Source organism: Panthera tigris, chromosome A1 (genome assembly GCF_018350195.1).
Source record: "Panthera tigris isolate Pti1 chromosome A1, P.tigris_Pti1_mat1.1, whole genome shotgun sequence".
NCBI classification, from domain to species: domain Eukaryota; kingdom Metazoa; phylum Chordata; class Mammalia; order Carnivora; family Felidae; genus Panthera; species Panthera tigris.
The window spans coordinates 233,472,835-233,488,302 of NC_056660.1; the positions used below are offsets into that span (position 1 = coordinate 233,472,835).

At 56.9% G+C, this 15,468-nt stretch overlaps 1 protein-coding gene across 2 annotated transcripts in view; it reads left to right on the forward strand.

Moving 5' to 3' along the window:
* The first annotated feature begins 981 nt into the window (after positions 1-981).
* MED10 (mediator complex subunit 10) overlaps positions 982-15,468 on the forward strand; it is a 115,786-nt gene continuing 101,299 nt past the window's right edge. The window contains exons 1-4 of one of the 2 annotated variants that reach the window (XM_042997832.1): positions 982-1,158; positions 2,495-2,578; positions 5,245-5,347; positions 7,492-8,135. In XM_042997832.1, the coding sequence (XP_042853766.1) occupies positions 1,037-1,158; positions 2,495-2,578; positions 5,245-5,347; positions 7,492-7,590 (408 nt within the window). In that variant the 5' untranslated portion in view covers positions 982-1,036 and the 3' untranslated portion in view covers positions 7,591-8,135. Of the gene's footprint in view, positions 1,159-2,494; positions 2,579-5,244; positions 5,348-7,491; positions 8,136-15,468 lie in introns of those variants that run through there. The other variant, XM_042997830.1, reaches the window with a different exon arrangement.

Below are 15,468 nucleotides of genomic sequence, written 5' to 3' on the forward strand. Positions count from 1 at the left end.
ATCTAGGTGGGGGTTTGTGAAGGCGCTGCCCTGTATGGTGCATGGAGATGACTGGCCTCTGGTGGGACTGGCGGGAGTTAGTGCTGGAAGGCCTCAATTGTGACGCCAGGCTTTAGTCACCCTGAGCTGTCCTGGCTGCTCGTGTACTCATTTGGGGAAGGCAGATAGTTCGCTACTGGGAAAGTCGCAGGTCCAAAGCCCAGCATGAGCTGACTTTCAGTGCCAGGGCCAAGGCTGGGTGGCTCCAGGAGGGCCTGGGCCTGGCTGAGGGAGGCCAGCCTCCAGGGGAGCAGGTGGGGGTGGGGGGGGGGTGGGGTGCCTGCTGGACTCTGCAAATAAAGAAATGCAGGAGTGAGTGGTATCCGAGATCTTAAAGATGGTTATGTCAGGGTGCAGGATTTCAGGTGTCTTTCCCTCTTTCTTCATTATATTTTTTCCTGTATTGTTTTACTTATTTGCAATGAGTAATTTGTATATTCAGAAAAAAATGTCATTTTCCTCGTGGGGATAAGCTACTGTTTCCAAGCACTGCCTGTTGCGCTCGGGGTCTTAAACCAGTCTAATCTCAAGCTGCTGTCTGCACTCAATATTCCAAGTTGATGGACGAGAACGAAGGCCCAGAGGCTAGCTTGCGCAGGGCTAGGGGAGGCAGAACGAGGTGTCGCAGGTCCCCAGGGCTAGCTCCTGGCGGGCCTCAGAGCAACAGGGCAGTCCTGAGGACTGACAACACCTGGGGACCCGGTTTAGCTGGAAGGATCCCGCTCACCTGGGCGGCTCGGGGCTGCTGGGGCGAGGCTGAGCTGGCTTCCGTCCCGCCCTGCGCTCGAGCTCCGCCCCCGCACGCCGATCCCGGCCCAGACCACGCCCCCAACGCTCGTCCCGCCCACAGCCTAGGTCCCGCCCCCCCCGGCCGCGCGGGTAGCCCCCTCAGACCCCGCCTCCTGCCGCTGGAGGAAACGGAAGTGGCGGCGGGCTCGGGCGGAAGCAGGAAGCGGCGGAGCAGGACCACGCGCGGGGCGGTGTTTGTTGTGGGGCCATGGCGGAGAAGTTCGACCACCTCGAGGAGCACCTGGAGAAGTTCGTGGAGAACATCCGGCAGCTCGGCATCATCGTCAGCGACTTCCAGCCCAGCAGCCAGGCCGGGCTCAACCAGAAGCTGTGAGTGGCGGCCCGAGTCCGCGGGCGTCTGCCGGGGCTGGCGGGGCGGCGTCTGCCGGGAGTCGCGCCGGGGAGCCGGGGAGCCGGGCCGCGGGGGAGCCGGGGCCTGGCCGGGAGCCGCCCCTCTCCGCCGTCGTCTGGGCCTGGTCTGGCTCCAGGCTGAGCGCCCGGGGCGGGCTCGCCGCCGCCTCTTGCCGGCCCTCCTCCCTCCCGCTCTGCTTTGCTGCAACCTTTTCTTGGGGGCCCATTTGGAGACGTCACCATGGGCCGACTGTGCAGTTTCTGGGCCTGATAATCAAAGCCTGTCCTCGAGCGCGTGTGACTCCTTCCTTTTCTCCTGGGCCCTCCTGGGGAGTTCTGTCCCCGTCCCCAGAGGGGAGGCGGACTTCACGGGGGAGTGCACCGGATTGAGCCCCGGAAGGAGAGGGGTCTGAAACCACTTGCTGTGGAGGCCTGAATGTGGAGGAGTTGGATGGGGGAGGTGGTGAGGAAGGTTGCAGACCGTTTATTAACTTTTTTGGCAACAGCTCCGTGCTGGCCATGGTATTAGTCCCTGGGATGAACAAGAGGCAAATACGCGAACAGAATGTCCTGATGAAGAGCTCGGCTTTATAGGGGGTACAGACATCCAACATAATTGCAACCCAGCATTACAAACCCAGTGCAGGGGAACTAGCCTGGTGATCTCTGAAGCCTCCAAAAGGAGGCTGAGATTGAACCAGCCAGGGATGGTTTTCTTACCCCCAGACTCGGAGGATGGGTTCTTAAGTGGGAGTCCGCTGCCCCATGTGTTCTCTGAAATTGCACACAAAACCAGGTGGAAGTCAGGGTAATTGTTTTTGAGAGAAGATTGATAGTTTTCATCAGATTCTCAAAAGGGTTGGTTTCTGTCCCCCCCCCCCCCCCCGCCCCCTGTATTGGTTGTTTCTACTTTAGCAAAGAAAGTCAAGGGTTGCCTGGGTGACTCAGTGGTTAAGCGTCTGCCTTCAGCTCAGGTCATGATCTCGCTGTTCATGAGTTCGAGCCTCACATCTGGCTCTGTGCTGTCTGCACGGAGCCTGCTTCAGATCCTCTATCCCCTCCCTTTCTGCCCCTCCCCTGCGTGCGCTCACTCTCTCTCTCTCAAAAATTAATACATGAAAAAAGGAAGAAAGTCAGATACCTGAGGGTATTCTCCAACTCCAGAGCTTTCCTAGGAATTCTGTAGCTAAACAGAGCCATGCGCCTTGTTGGGGTAAGGAACTCTGTCCCCTGTGGAGTTCTAGTTGGCCGCCTGAGTGGTGTTCCTGCTGTCATGTGAATTAACCACATGGCCCACTTTTGTTTTTTCCCCCAGGAATTTTATCGTTACTGGCTTACAGGATATTGATAAGTGCAGGCAGCAGCTTCATGACATTACTGTGCCTTTAGAAGTTTTTGAGTAAGTATCATTCTTGATTTTCATTTGAGTAGAATTCTTGTTTAATGATGCTATAATGACTCCTTCAGCTACTGGCATTTAGCAATTTATAGGTGCTGGGGATAAGCCAGTGAAGATAGACGAAAATTACTTGCTTTCAGGGAGCCTGTGTTTTAATGGGATTAAAAACTCAAAAAAAAAATCTACATATTGTTGAAAAAGAGTTAACATGTGAGTAAAGGTTTATTAAATATGTGAAAAACACCATAGGCTCTCAAAAGTCCATATCGCTTTTTTTCTTGAGGGATAAAAAGTTCTACTCGGGCTGTTATAAAAGAAAAAAGAAAAAACTATAGGCGGAAACAGCGTGAGAAGTAATTTGGTGTGATGTCTTTCAGGCTGCACTGGGAGTGCTAATTTTAGGAGATGGTAAATATCTGCTCTGGGGGGGGAAATAAAGGTTCTTAGACCAAGTGAAATTGGGAAGGCTGTTCACTGTTTGCTGCCGGGAGAGCTGTGTGTGCCTGTCCTAGGCGTGGCCCAGAGAACGCCTCCAGGAAATAAAGTTACAGATTTGTTTAGTTCAGGTTTTATCACACTGATTTTACAGGTGAGAGAACTGGTAAGTAACTGCGCCGGGCTGTGTGGCTCCTAAGTGTCAGAGTTAAGAGAAAAATTCTGGACTCGTCCTTCCTTGCCCAGAGCCGATGTCTCTTGCCGGGCAGCGTCTCTCTCCGGAGGCGGAGCCAGCATTGATGGCAAGAGCATGTCAGTCCTTTTGGCCTTAAAACTGCAAATGTTGAGTCACTAGATTTCCTTGGACAGTTAAGGGAAACGTTACCATTTTAACGTCGCGGAAAGGTCAGAGATGCAGGGCCTCGTGACAGCACAGCTCAGGAGCTGCCCACATAGACGGGACACACAGGCTGCACTCTTACTGCTCTTGGCCCTGTCCTTTCTCCCTGGCTATGGTGTTGCGTGTTCTTAGCGTGTTCTGTGAGCCCATCGAGTTCTCCGCGTGCGTGTGTTACGGCTTTAGGCTCCCGGACGGTGGCTGCCTGCCTACCTGCCTGTCTGCCTGTGAATTGCAGGAACGTGGAGGCTAATTTGCTTTTCTTGAAGTGTCCTCATTAGTGCTGTTCTGGCCGTGAATGTGTGGGATGGATGTCAGGCCAGATGCCAGGTGACTGCCCCAGCCTTCCGAAGGGCCAGTGAGAGAAAGGGATGGGGACTGATTGTGTATGGGCAGCAGGCGGTGCGGCCTGGGCCGCCACGGCCACAGCCAGTGGGCAGAAGGGACGGTTGAGGTTCATCCGGGGCGTTGGGACCGCGTTGGCCTCTGAGCTCCACCAGGTAGCAGGTGAGAACTGTCCGTCGACGTGCACGATGCGGGAGGAGTTTCCGGGGTCTCAGGGGCCTTTTTTAGCTCACGCTTCCAGACAGGCACACTGACTGGCAGAGAGAAAACTGTAACCCGTGCTCCTCTCTCCGGGACTGGGGGTTGATGTGTCCGCGGGAGCGCACTTGGCCCTTGGGCCTGGAGAGAGAGCCCCATCCGAACGCTGTTGCTGTTGAGACACTTACTTGTTTCGGACACTTGAGCCTGTCAGGTATTTTTCTTCAGAATTGGATGTGTTTTGTTCAGAACTAACCCTAACTTGGCTTCTTTCATTCCATCATTTCAAAAACATTACAATAAAATGGAATTTCTAAAACATGTGATGTATTGATTTTTTTATCTGTCATAATTGAAGGCCAGTTTTTATGCCATTAACAGTAACTGAACAGTGTTTTTGTTTTTTTTTTAATCTCTGAAGTGACAGTTTTTTGTTGGAGCGTAAACTGGACTTCGTGGCCGTGATTTCTTTTCCTTTGTAATGAGTAATTAGTGTAGCTGAAGGGTATGAAGGTCTGTAAGGTACGGAAGCGGGCACGTGGCCCACGGCTGGTAAACGTGGATATTCAGCCAGCCAGTGCGCTTGGTGAAGTCTGCAGGGGAATGAAGGCATGTTGGGGACAAGTGTCAGAAATGTCAAAAACAGCTCTACAATTTAGAAACAATTGGAGAGCATCCCTCTGTTAAATTCATGTTACTTGGGTGTATTTAGGGAAGTAGTGTGTCAGGGCCCCCGCCCCCCAAAAGTGGTACAGCAGTTTGTGTGTAATCTTGGGGCCGGCAGGGCTGGGGCTGCCCCGTGCACCGCTCCCCGGCCGCTCCGGCAGTCCCCAGGCTCCTCTGCAAAGGGGTTCCCCAGGACTGATGGGGTGCCCCCCCCTTCCCCCCCCCGCCCCGGAGTGGAGGCCACATAGTGGCGAGAACCCCTCCCCTCCCCAGCCTGAAACCCTGGCTCGCGTCGGTCCTCTCTTTGTCGAGAGCTGCCCGACCTTACAGGTTATCGTGAGGGTCAAGGGAACGGAAGTAGAGCGAACACTGAGGATGTGAAGCTCGCTTGGGTTGTAATTGGTCATTGCTTGGTTGCGTGAGTCAGTCGCGCTATTAGAGGTCATAGACCAAATCATCTATACTTGCGTGAATGGAAGAATCCTGATTCACTTGGTTCCCGGGCACTGTTTCGTCCAAACAAGGCCATGTGAAGTTATATCGCGCTCGCTCCTTTCTGTCCCTGAGAAAACTGAGAATAGGTGTCAGCCAGGAGAACGTTAATGGAGGTGTTTGCTGTCTCCAGATACATAGATCAAGGACGAAACCCCCAACTCTACACCAAAGAGTGCCTGGAGAGGGCCCTGGCCAGGAATGAACAGGTGAAAGGCAAGATCGACACCATGAAGGTAAGGCGCTTGTGAGCACAAGCTAAGGTCCGAATGTGAAGAGATCCTTACAAAGCAGATTTGGCCGATAGACCTTGTTCCTTTCCACACGTGGTAAAACGTGCACTATTTCCCACGGTGGCACAGCTGAGATCTCTGTGTGTAACGGGCGGTAAGTGACACAGAGCAGTGGAGGGCCTGGCCGGGGCGGACGGGACGCAGCAGGTGGCGGCCTGCCTTTTAGGAGAGCCCGGCGAGTTCTCGCGACGGTTCCTTGTCGCTGGCCAGCCGTTGGCACAAGTCCAACTGCAGGTTGTACTTTGCTGCTTTTTGATGCCGTCTGTTCTGCCACTTCCTGGAATGATGGTTCCGGGGCTTAGAAGGTTCCGAAATCTTTATTCCCTGCTCCTTGTTCAGTGCTTGTCTCCAGCGCCTGGCTCCAGGCCCGTTCGTGCTGTGGCCCCTGTCCTCAGCGCTCCACAGAGCACTTCTCTGTGTGTTCTTTGCTTTGATGAGAACTAGAAAATTCCATGCATCTTGGACGTGAAATATGCAGGGCTTTTTTTTTTCAATTTACATTGACTGAGTGGTGGTTCAGATTGGGGTGCGTGGTTCTTCCTTTCCCGCGCTGCGCCGTCCCCTCGTCGCCCATGCGTGCTGGCTTCGTGCTGCGAGCTCCCGCCTCCACCCACTCCTCACCCCTGCCTGGCTGCCCGGCCTCGTGTCCCCCTCCCTCCTGTTTCCTCTCGCGCGGCCTTCTCTGGAGCTCTGGCCTGTCCTCTGCACCCTCCGTCCTCGGGGCTCAGCCTGCGTCTCCTCCTCAGGCCTTGGGGACCAACCTTTCCATGGGGGCGCCTGAGGAGGAAGCCCCTCTTCCCTTCCTCTCCCATCTCGTCCGTGGCAGCCTGGGCTCCAGCACCTTGGGGACGAGCGTTGTGTCCCTGCTGGGGCCCAGCGCCCACTGAGTGCCAGGCCGGTATCTCGTGTGTGCGGGGATGGCCACGCGGTGACCTCGGGGCTCGGGGCCCAGGGCTCTGTGGCTGAGCGCGGGGAAGGAGCAGAGAGGCCCTGCCTGGATGACCGTGACGACTTTGTCACCTGCTGCCCTGGGTCACCGGGCTTCCTAACGTCTCCCCCGGTGATCCGTCCTGGTGGTGGGTAGCCTGCCCTGCGCGTGGCACTGCTGTGAAGGTCTGTGTGGTGCCCGCAGCTTCCTTCCTGTTTTGTCAGTTTGGGGTGCGTTGCCCTTGAGCTCAGCGTCACCCTCAGGACATCAGGCCGTGGTGGCCGGTGCCCTTGTGAGCGAGCGGACGGGTTGTGGGCTGTGTGCGCTCGGCTCCCGCTTTGGCCTCGCCCTGGTCGACTCCAGCGCCGCGGACAGTGCGGGGATCCCTGCGGGCGGTGACGCATGGGGACTGTGACCTTCAGCGCGCATCCGTCTCCGTCATCGGAGATCTGTGCGGGTCTCGTGGCGCAGTTCCGTGGCCTTCGTCTGCCCCGCGGACCGTGTGTTCAACCTTGCCCGAGTTCCAGCTTAGACGGTGGTTGTGTTGAGGTGCGGTGTCCCTTGAGAACATGTGTGAGGTCTGCTCGTGTCTGTAGAGCTGCCTTTCAGTGTGACTCTCAGGGAGAGGCTTTCAGATGCTGGCAGGTACTTCGCTGCTTTTCAGACCGGATTAGAACGAGTGTGAGGCGGATAAGGAGGATCCAGAAGCCGCAGCATTTGCAGTAGAGAGGTTTCCAGGTGCTCCGAAAGCTTTGATCAGGCTGCTTGCACACAGCGAGTTTGACGTGGTTTGAGTTAATAATTGCTTAGTTAAATATTGTGTGAGGATTCCCGTTACGTGTGTTGTCTGCAAAAGTCATTTCCACATGTGTGGCTGGCACCTTACAGGAGGGGCTTTTCTGGTTGAAGTATTTATGTTGTGCTCATGGATTCCTCTCTCAGGTAGTTCGTTAACGTACCTCTAACACAGTTCTAAGCTCGTAGGCATTGCTCGTAGCCGGGTCATGAGCAGGCACTGTAGACCGCCGCTTACGCAGAGGGAAGGCACAGTTTCTGTTCTTTTGAGTTTGAGGCTTGGGGGGTGGGGAGTAAGTAGTCTGTGACTTGGGTGACGGGTCACCAACAAAGATACTTTGATGCTGTGTGTTTTTCTTCTTAGAAATTTAAAAGCCTGTTGATTCAAGAACTTTCTAAAGTATTCCCTGAAGACATGGCTAAGTATCGAAGCATCCGAGGGGAGGACCACCCCCCTTCCTAACTTCACCGCCCTGCTTTCTGAAGACCCTCCTGGTCTTGCGTGAGTCGCTGTGACCTTCAGGCAGGCTGGGACTGACCGCGGCACCAGTGCGGCTTTCCCGGGCCCGTCCTCCAGCCACCCTGTCCTCGTCCTTGGCCCTGGGGGACGGTGGGGCCCGGAGGGCCGGCAGAGCTGTGCTCCCGGCTGCCCCTCTGTCCCCGATGTGCGTCTGTTCGGTCCCTGAGCTTTCACATGGCTGGGGATCGCACGTCTTTGAGTGCGATGCATTTAATTGTCCACAGCAGAGTAGTCTTGGGAATACTCGCTATAATAGTTAAATTAAGTTTTTAAAAATCCACCTGATGGTTTCTTTTTATGTGCTGTTTCTTTTCCATCTTACCATGGTTTCACACCTTAAAACAAAGAAAAATTGCTTTTATTTGAGCAATACTTTGAGTCGGTTTTGTGTTTTATGTTTTCAGTTATGGTGCATAAAGAATGTGTTCAGTGTGACTGTCCATGGATTTCGATTAGACGTAAGCACATAATAAAGCCTTTAAGTATTTACATGATGTATTCCGTGCAGTGATTTTTATGACATTTTATAGTGTAGTACAGTATATCTTGTAAACCGTCAAGTATCGCTTCCCCCAAAGTGTGAGTAATATTCATACAATTTGTTCTCCAGGCAGAATTCTGGAGGCGCCTGGGGGCTCAGTCCGTTACGTGTCTGACTCTTGATTTTGGCTCCGGTCACGATCTCAGTGTTTGTGAGATTGAGCCCTGAGTCGGGCTCTGCGCTGACCGTGCAGGGCCTGCTTGGGATTCTCTCTCTCCCTTTCCCTCTGTGCCCCTCCCCTGTTCACCTGCACGCTCTCTCGCTCTCTCTCTCTCAAAATAAATAAACATTAAAAACTACAGAGCAGCTTTGTGATTTCCTGCAGCCGGTTTCCTAGAGGGTGTACCATCCTGAGGGAGGCGGGTTCACGGACACCAGTGAAATGGCCCGGGGCTGCGCCTTTCAGCCGCAGGATGTGCAGGTCCGGGAGCCTGGTTCCTCGTAAACTCGGGCGATTCTCCTGGGGCAGGACAGCGGCCGTGAGGAGGGATCCTTGGAGTGGGCTGAGCACCGAGCACAGGGACCTGCTCCGGAACGTCTGCCTGTGCCCTGGGAGTTTTGTGTGGCTGCCGAAACAGAGCGCCACAAACCGGGTGGCTTAAAACAATGGAGGTTTAGCTTCTGGTTCCAGAGACCGGAAATGAAGGTGTCGGCAGCAGGGGGGGTCCTTCCTGCCTCCCGCGGGGTTCTGGTGGCTCCGGGTGCTCCTGAGGCAGCGCTGCCCCGATCTGTGCCTGTGTTCACGTGGCTCTGTCTTCTCCACGTGTCTCCCCCGTCTCTCCCAGTGACGTTTGTTGCTGGGCTTAGGTCCCACCTGGACAATCCAGGTCCAGAATCTTAATCGCACCTGCGAAGACTTTCAAAATAAGGTGACATTCACAGGGTCCAAGGGGACACACCTTTCTGGGGGCCACCACTCACCCACACGGTGTCCTGTTTGGCGGGTCCAGCCGTCAAGCGCCCTGGCTTTGCTGCTGGGGGGCTGCCGTGTCTGCACCCCCAGATCCGCTCAAAGCGGACTGCTGCCTGCGTGACTGCCTGATGAGCCCCTGTCACCCGGGGCCACGGGCCACAAATTGAGTTTGAAGCTGCGGGCTGGTGAAGACGGTGAAGCTATGTGTGTCTACGTGGAGACAGAATGATACTTTTTCCTTCTTCTGTAAGCTCTTTTTCTACGTTTTGAAGGCAAATACTAAGTTGTGCAAAAAAGGAAGACACAGGCATTATGGTTTGGTGACGAGGAAGCAGCATTGTGGGTGATGGTGGTGGAAGTTACAGAGACCCAGATACAGGCACATGCACACGGATCCAGACAGACACACAGACACACACACACAGAAGCACGTACACACAGATCCAGACGGACGTGGCCACGTGCATTGACACAGACCCGTCCGTGACGACTGCCTTACTGCAGGTGTGCTGGGGCCGGGGCGGGGGTGCGAGGGAAGGCAGTGTGTGAAAAGGCAGTGACTGGAGCCCAGCTGCAGCTTGGGGGAGCTTTGGGATCCTGGGGACGGAGGCTCCGGAAGGGCACTGCAGCCTCCGCGGCAGCCTTGGGGAGCCCTGTGTCACGCCCACGGGAGGAACGGTAGCGTGAAGTGACCAAAGCCACACCTCCTCATCTGGGTGCGGAGCCCACCGGCCTTCTCCCGAGCGGAGGACGCGTCCTGTCTGGTGGCACGTGCCGTGCAAGCTCCCACCGGTCCTTTATGTGAGTACGGCCTCCCAAAGCAGACATTTAAAATGGGTTCCGATTTTTGGGTAAGTGTGCTGCAAACACAGAGAGACGGGACGCACACGTCCATTTAATTGTAAGACACGTTGGAGGGCGCCTGGGTGGCCCAGTCGGTTAAGCGTCTGACTTTTGATTTCGGCTCAGGTCATGATCTCGGGTTTGTGAGATCCAGCCTCGCATCGGGCTCTGCTCTGACCCTGCAGAGCCTGCTCGGGTTTCCCGTCTCCCTCGCTCTCTGCCCCTCCCCTGCCTGCAGTCTCTCCATCCCTCTCAAAATAAACAAACTTAAACCACGTTGGAAGTACAGGCAGAGGACAGCTCTAAATCACCGGCCATCGTTTTGGGCTTTAGTTCCATCTGTGCACGGGATTGCATCCTGCCTCATCCACCAGTGACGGGAGGGGAGGGCCACCTGCATAGGAACCGTCTGGGTCACAAGCGGACTAAATGGTGGCACAGTGCCGTCCCAAGCCTGACCTCTAATCTGGTGCTCAGGAGCAGAGGGCTTTATTACTGAACTGACGTGGTAGCAGCCTTGAGTGTCAGTGGGGCGGGAACGAGCCTCGTCGGGGGCCGGCTGACGACGGCCTGTGCTGTGGGGCTGGAGAGGGAGGGACGGGGCCAGCCCTGTCCTTCTGGTCTTTGCACTGGAGGGTTGGTTTTCACCACATGGACTCAGGAGCTGAACTTGGACTTAAAAATGATTCCTCCAAAGGAGGTGAAGTCTGTTTGGTTCGGGGTGTCCGAGATGAACCGCTTGGAGGCATTCTTGGGAACCCTGCCCCATCCCACCGGGAGCCTTGTGGAGGCCTGGGTGTGTGGGCACCCCGGTGGCCCTGCCCGCCCCACATCAGGCCTCCCCACGGTGCCAGGCGTTGAGGCCGACGGCTGGCCTCCAGACATACACTGCGGAGGGGATCTGGCTGCCGCCGACTTTGGGAGCGCGAGAGCACGTGGTCACTGACCCCACGGAGAAAACGAAGTTGTTGCCCCTCCGAGTCTGCGTGGTGGCAGAGATGGCTGATGGGGATCAGTCACTGACTGTCCTGTCTCCTTTCACCCTCAGACCACATTCGCGAGGCCTCTCTTGTTCCCGCTGAGAGGGTTAGTGAACCTGGGACAGAAGGTGTGTTCCTGGGGTCTCGTACCCCCCAGGGGGTCTGTGCTCAGAGGCCACCGGTGAGGGGACCAGTGTGCTGCAGGAGAGGTGCTGGGGACAGTGGGCGGGACTTGGCCGGAGCTCCCAGGGAGGAGTGAAGAGACGCGGTGGGGACATGGCTGCCGGCCTGTGCAGCCAGTAATGCCTTCTGTTTGCAGGAACTCCGATTGTCTCGTGCACCTGGAACCCCCCCCAGGCCGGCCGGTGCCGCTCTCGCTGCTGGCATGGAGGGGAATGTGCTCGGACGGTTGTTCAGGAGGGGCGTGGGCAGGGCAGCGGGTGCCGGTCGTGGTCCGTGGTCCCCGATCCGTGCCACGCAGAAGGCACCGTCTGTCCTGGCTCTGGAAGAGCCACGCAGGGAGCAGGGACCTCAAGGAACCCCACCGGGGGTGTTCCAGGCCCAGATCTGCAATTCGGTGTAGATGGTGACCCCTAAGTCACAGAGGTAGCCAAAATAATAACCGTAGGATTCCCGTCGGTCTAACGATAGACGTGCAAATACGTGTGTGCCCGCCTGCGTTTCTGCACTGTGTAATGCATCATGGGCACCATGTGTATACAGACACACGCATGCATGTATGTATACACGTCCATAGAGTCCCCACCCCCTCCAAAGTCACATGTCCTAACCACCAGTGTGGCTGTATTTAGAGATGGGACCTCTGAGGACGTTAAGTACGGTTAAGTGAGGTCATGGTGTGGGGTCCTAATCAAATAGGATCGATGGCAGCAGAGGAAGAAGAGGAAGGACGCTGGCGGGCTTGAAAGTCCACATGGGGACACGGCGGGGACAGGGGGCCGTCTACAACGCACCAGGACCCGACCTCGGCAGCCCCATTGCCGACCTCTAGCCTCCAGAGCCGTGAGGAGCGGATGCCAGAGGTTGAAGCCGTCCGTCTGTGGTGCTTTGTTGCCAGCAGCCGAGCTGGCTGGGACACACCTGTGTACTCTGTGCTTGGGACACGACAGCTTATCAATCTACAGACCGACCGACTGACCGATAATGATCAGTCAATAAAGAGTCACGCACTTTTACGATTTCTCTGTTAAATTTTACTTAGTCTGATTGCTAGTCTCGGTTCCCAGAGCCACTGTCTGATTATTTTGCCCATCACACCCAGCTCGTCCACGCAGTGGGGTGCTTTACACTGGCTGGAGGAGGGGGAGGGGGGGAGGAGGAGGTAGAGGAGGGGGAAGGGGAGGGGGAGGAGGAGGCAGAGGAGGAGGCAGAGGAGGAGGAGGAGGAGGAAGAGGGTGATTGGGGGAGGAGAGGGGGAAGGGGAGGAGGAGGAGGAGGGGGAAGGGGGGGGACGAGGAAACAGGAGGAGGAGGAGGAGGAGGAGGAGGAAGAGGGTGGTTGGGGGAGGAGGAGGGGGAAGGGGAGGAGGAGGAGGAGGAAGAAGAGGGAGGTGGGGGAGGAGGAGGGGGAAGGGGAGGGGGAGGAGGAGGCAGAGGAGGAGGCAGAGGAGGAGGAGGAAGAGGGTGGTTGGGGGAGGAGAGGGGGAAGGGGAGGGGGAGGAGGAAGAAGAGGGAGGGGGAGGAGGAGGGGGAAGGGGAGGAGGAGGAGGAAGAAGAGGGAGGTGGGGGAGGAGGAGGGGGAAGGGGAGGGGGAGGAGGAGGCAGAGGAGGAGGAGGGGGAAGGGGAGGAGGAGGAGGAAGAAGAGGGAGGGGGAGGAGGAGGGGGAAGGGGAGGGGGAGGAGGAGGCAGAGGAGGAGGAGGGGGAAGGGGAGGAGGAGGAGGAAGAAGAGGGAGGTGGGGGAGGAGGAGGGGGAAGGGGAGGGGGAGGAGGAGGCAGGAGGAGGAGGAGGAGGAGGAAGAGGGTGGTTGGGGGAGGAGGAGGGGGAAGGGGAGGAGGGGGAGGAGGAAGAGGGTGGTTGGGGGAGGAGGAGGGGGAAGGGGAGGGGGAGGAGGAGGCAGAGGAGGAGGCGGAGGAGGAGGAGGAGGAGGAAGAGGGTGGTTGGGGGAGGAGAGGGGGAAGGGGAGGAGGAGGGGGAAGGGGAGGGGGAGGAGGAAGAAGAGGGAGGGGGGAGGAGGAGGGGGAAGGGGAGGGGGAGGAGGAGGCAGAGGAGGAGGAGGGGGAAGGGGGAGGAGGAGGAGGAAGAAGAGGGAGGTGGGGGAGGAGGAGGGGGAAGGGGAGGGGGAGGAGGAGGCAGGAGGAGGAGGAGGAGGAGGAAGAGGGTGGTTGGGGGAGGAGGAGGGGGAAGGGGAGGAGGGGGAGGAGGAAGAGGGTGGTTGGGGGAGGAGGAGGGGGAAGGGGAGGGGGGAGGAGGAGGCAGAGGAGGAGGCAGAGGAGGAGGAGGAGGAGGAAGAGGGTGGTTGGGGGAGGAGAGGGGGAAGGGGAGGGGGAGGAGGAAGAAGAGGGAGGGGGAGGAGGAGGGGGAAGGGGAGGGGGAGGAGGAGGCAGAGGAGGAGGCAGAGGAGGAGGAGGAGGAGGAAGAGGGTGGTTGGGGGAGGAGAGGGGGAAGGGGAGGAGGAGGAGGAGGACGAGGAAACAGGAGGAGGAGGAGGAGGAGGAAGAGGGTGGTTGGGGGAGGAGGAGGGGGAAGGGGAGGAGGAGGAGGAGGAAGAAGAGGGAGGTGGGGGAGGAGGAGGGGGAAGGGGAGGGGGAGGAGGAGGCAGAGGAGGAGGCAGAGGAGGAGGAGGAAGAGGGTGGTTGGGGGAGGAGAGGGGGAAGGGGAGGGGGAGGAGGAAGAAGAGGGAGGGGGAGGAGGAGGGGGGAAGGGGAGGGGGAGGAGGAGGCAGGAGGAGGAGGGGGAAGGGGAGGAGGAGGAGGAAGAAGAGGGAGGTGGGGGAGGAGGAGGGGGAAGGGGAGGAGGGGGAAGGGGAGGAGGGGGAAGGGGAGGAGGGGGAAGGGGAGGAGGAGGAGGAGGAAGAGGGTGGTTGGGGGAGGGGGAGGGGGAAGGGGAGGGGGAGGAAGAAGAAGAGGGTGGTTGGGGGAGGAGGAGGGGAAGGGGAGGGGGACGAGGAGGAGAGGGAAGGGGAGGGGGACGAGGAGGAGGAGGAAGAGGGTGGTCCCATGGCATCTCCACCGCGGGCAACCACAGCCTGCTTGGAGAAGACAAGACTCAGGTCCTTTGTTATCTTCTTGGAACTTTTCCAGCCTAGACATGCAGTCTGGGCAGAAGGGAGACAGACTGCTCCTCGAGGTGGGCACAGACCAATGGGGGGCACAAGAGCTGTCTTCTTTGCCATTTTTGGCGGGGGGGGGGGGGGCGCCGTTAGGATAATGAGGGTGGGAAGGGAGGCCAGCCTCGCTGTGCAGCTGAACACACACAGGCTGAGGAAACAAGGGATGTGCTGATGGAATATTTATTCCTGGCTTTATTTAGAGCATCGTCTGGTGCGGAATCAGAAATCCGCTAAGCAGCAGATAGGTGGGGCCGTCCCTCCCGTGTCCCGCCGCTGCTGGGACTTTGTGGGCTCTGGGGCTTTGTTTCCTCCCGCAGCTCTGACCCGTGTTCTGCTCCGGCCCCTGCAGTCCGGTCGTCAGGTTCTGTGGCCGAGTTACAGTCCGCGAGGCCTTTTACTGCCCGGTAAACGAAGGGACTCGTGTGCAAGAGAAGCAGGATTGTGAGAATCTCTCTTTCAGGAGGGCTTTCCCACCTTTCCATTTTTGTTAGGGAATGGTGTCTCACCTGGGCTGGGATTTCTCACTAGGACCCAGAGACATTTACTTTGTCCACTGTCTTTTCAAGTTTCAAAGGCTTTTCGGGCATGAGCAATCTTAGGTAGAATAATGCTATCAATAATGTTTTAAAACTTACAATGTTGTATAACTTATCTCGTTTGATAATTGCAATATACATTGAAAATAATTACGTACGCGTGTGCATGTATAATTTCATTGCTTTCATTTTTGTTACAGTTTTATTTGGTTGCCATCATTATTATTAGCCTCTATCACTCTTACAGGTGTGTAGGCAGCAGATTAGGGAAGGTTCAGCTAACAATTGTGAAAAAAGATGGGGCTTAGATTTCTTTCTCCCGTGGCAAGCGATTTGAAGTTGTCTGTCCAGAGCAGCTACAGCCCCTCCCAAGCATTAACCAGGCTCCACAGCGACACACCTTTGTCAATGCCACTTGTAGCAGATGGTCTTGCCTTCACATCACAAGATGGCTGCTCTCCGGGCACAGCGACTGCATTCCAGGCAGGGAGAACGTAGAAGAGGAATGGGCAAAGGGTGACAGAAAGACCGCGACTGCGGAGGCCTCGCCATTTCATTCTGGAGGAACTGTCTCCTTGAGGGGCTTGTACTGCGTCTCATTGGCCAGGATGGTGTCTCTTGGGCACCTCGAATCGCGAGGGTGGCGAGGGGATCTAGATCTTAGCTTTTACGGCCTGTAGGGCAGAGGCAGGCCAGGAGGGAGGGGACGGGGGAAAG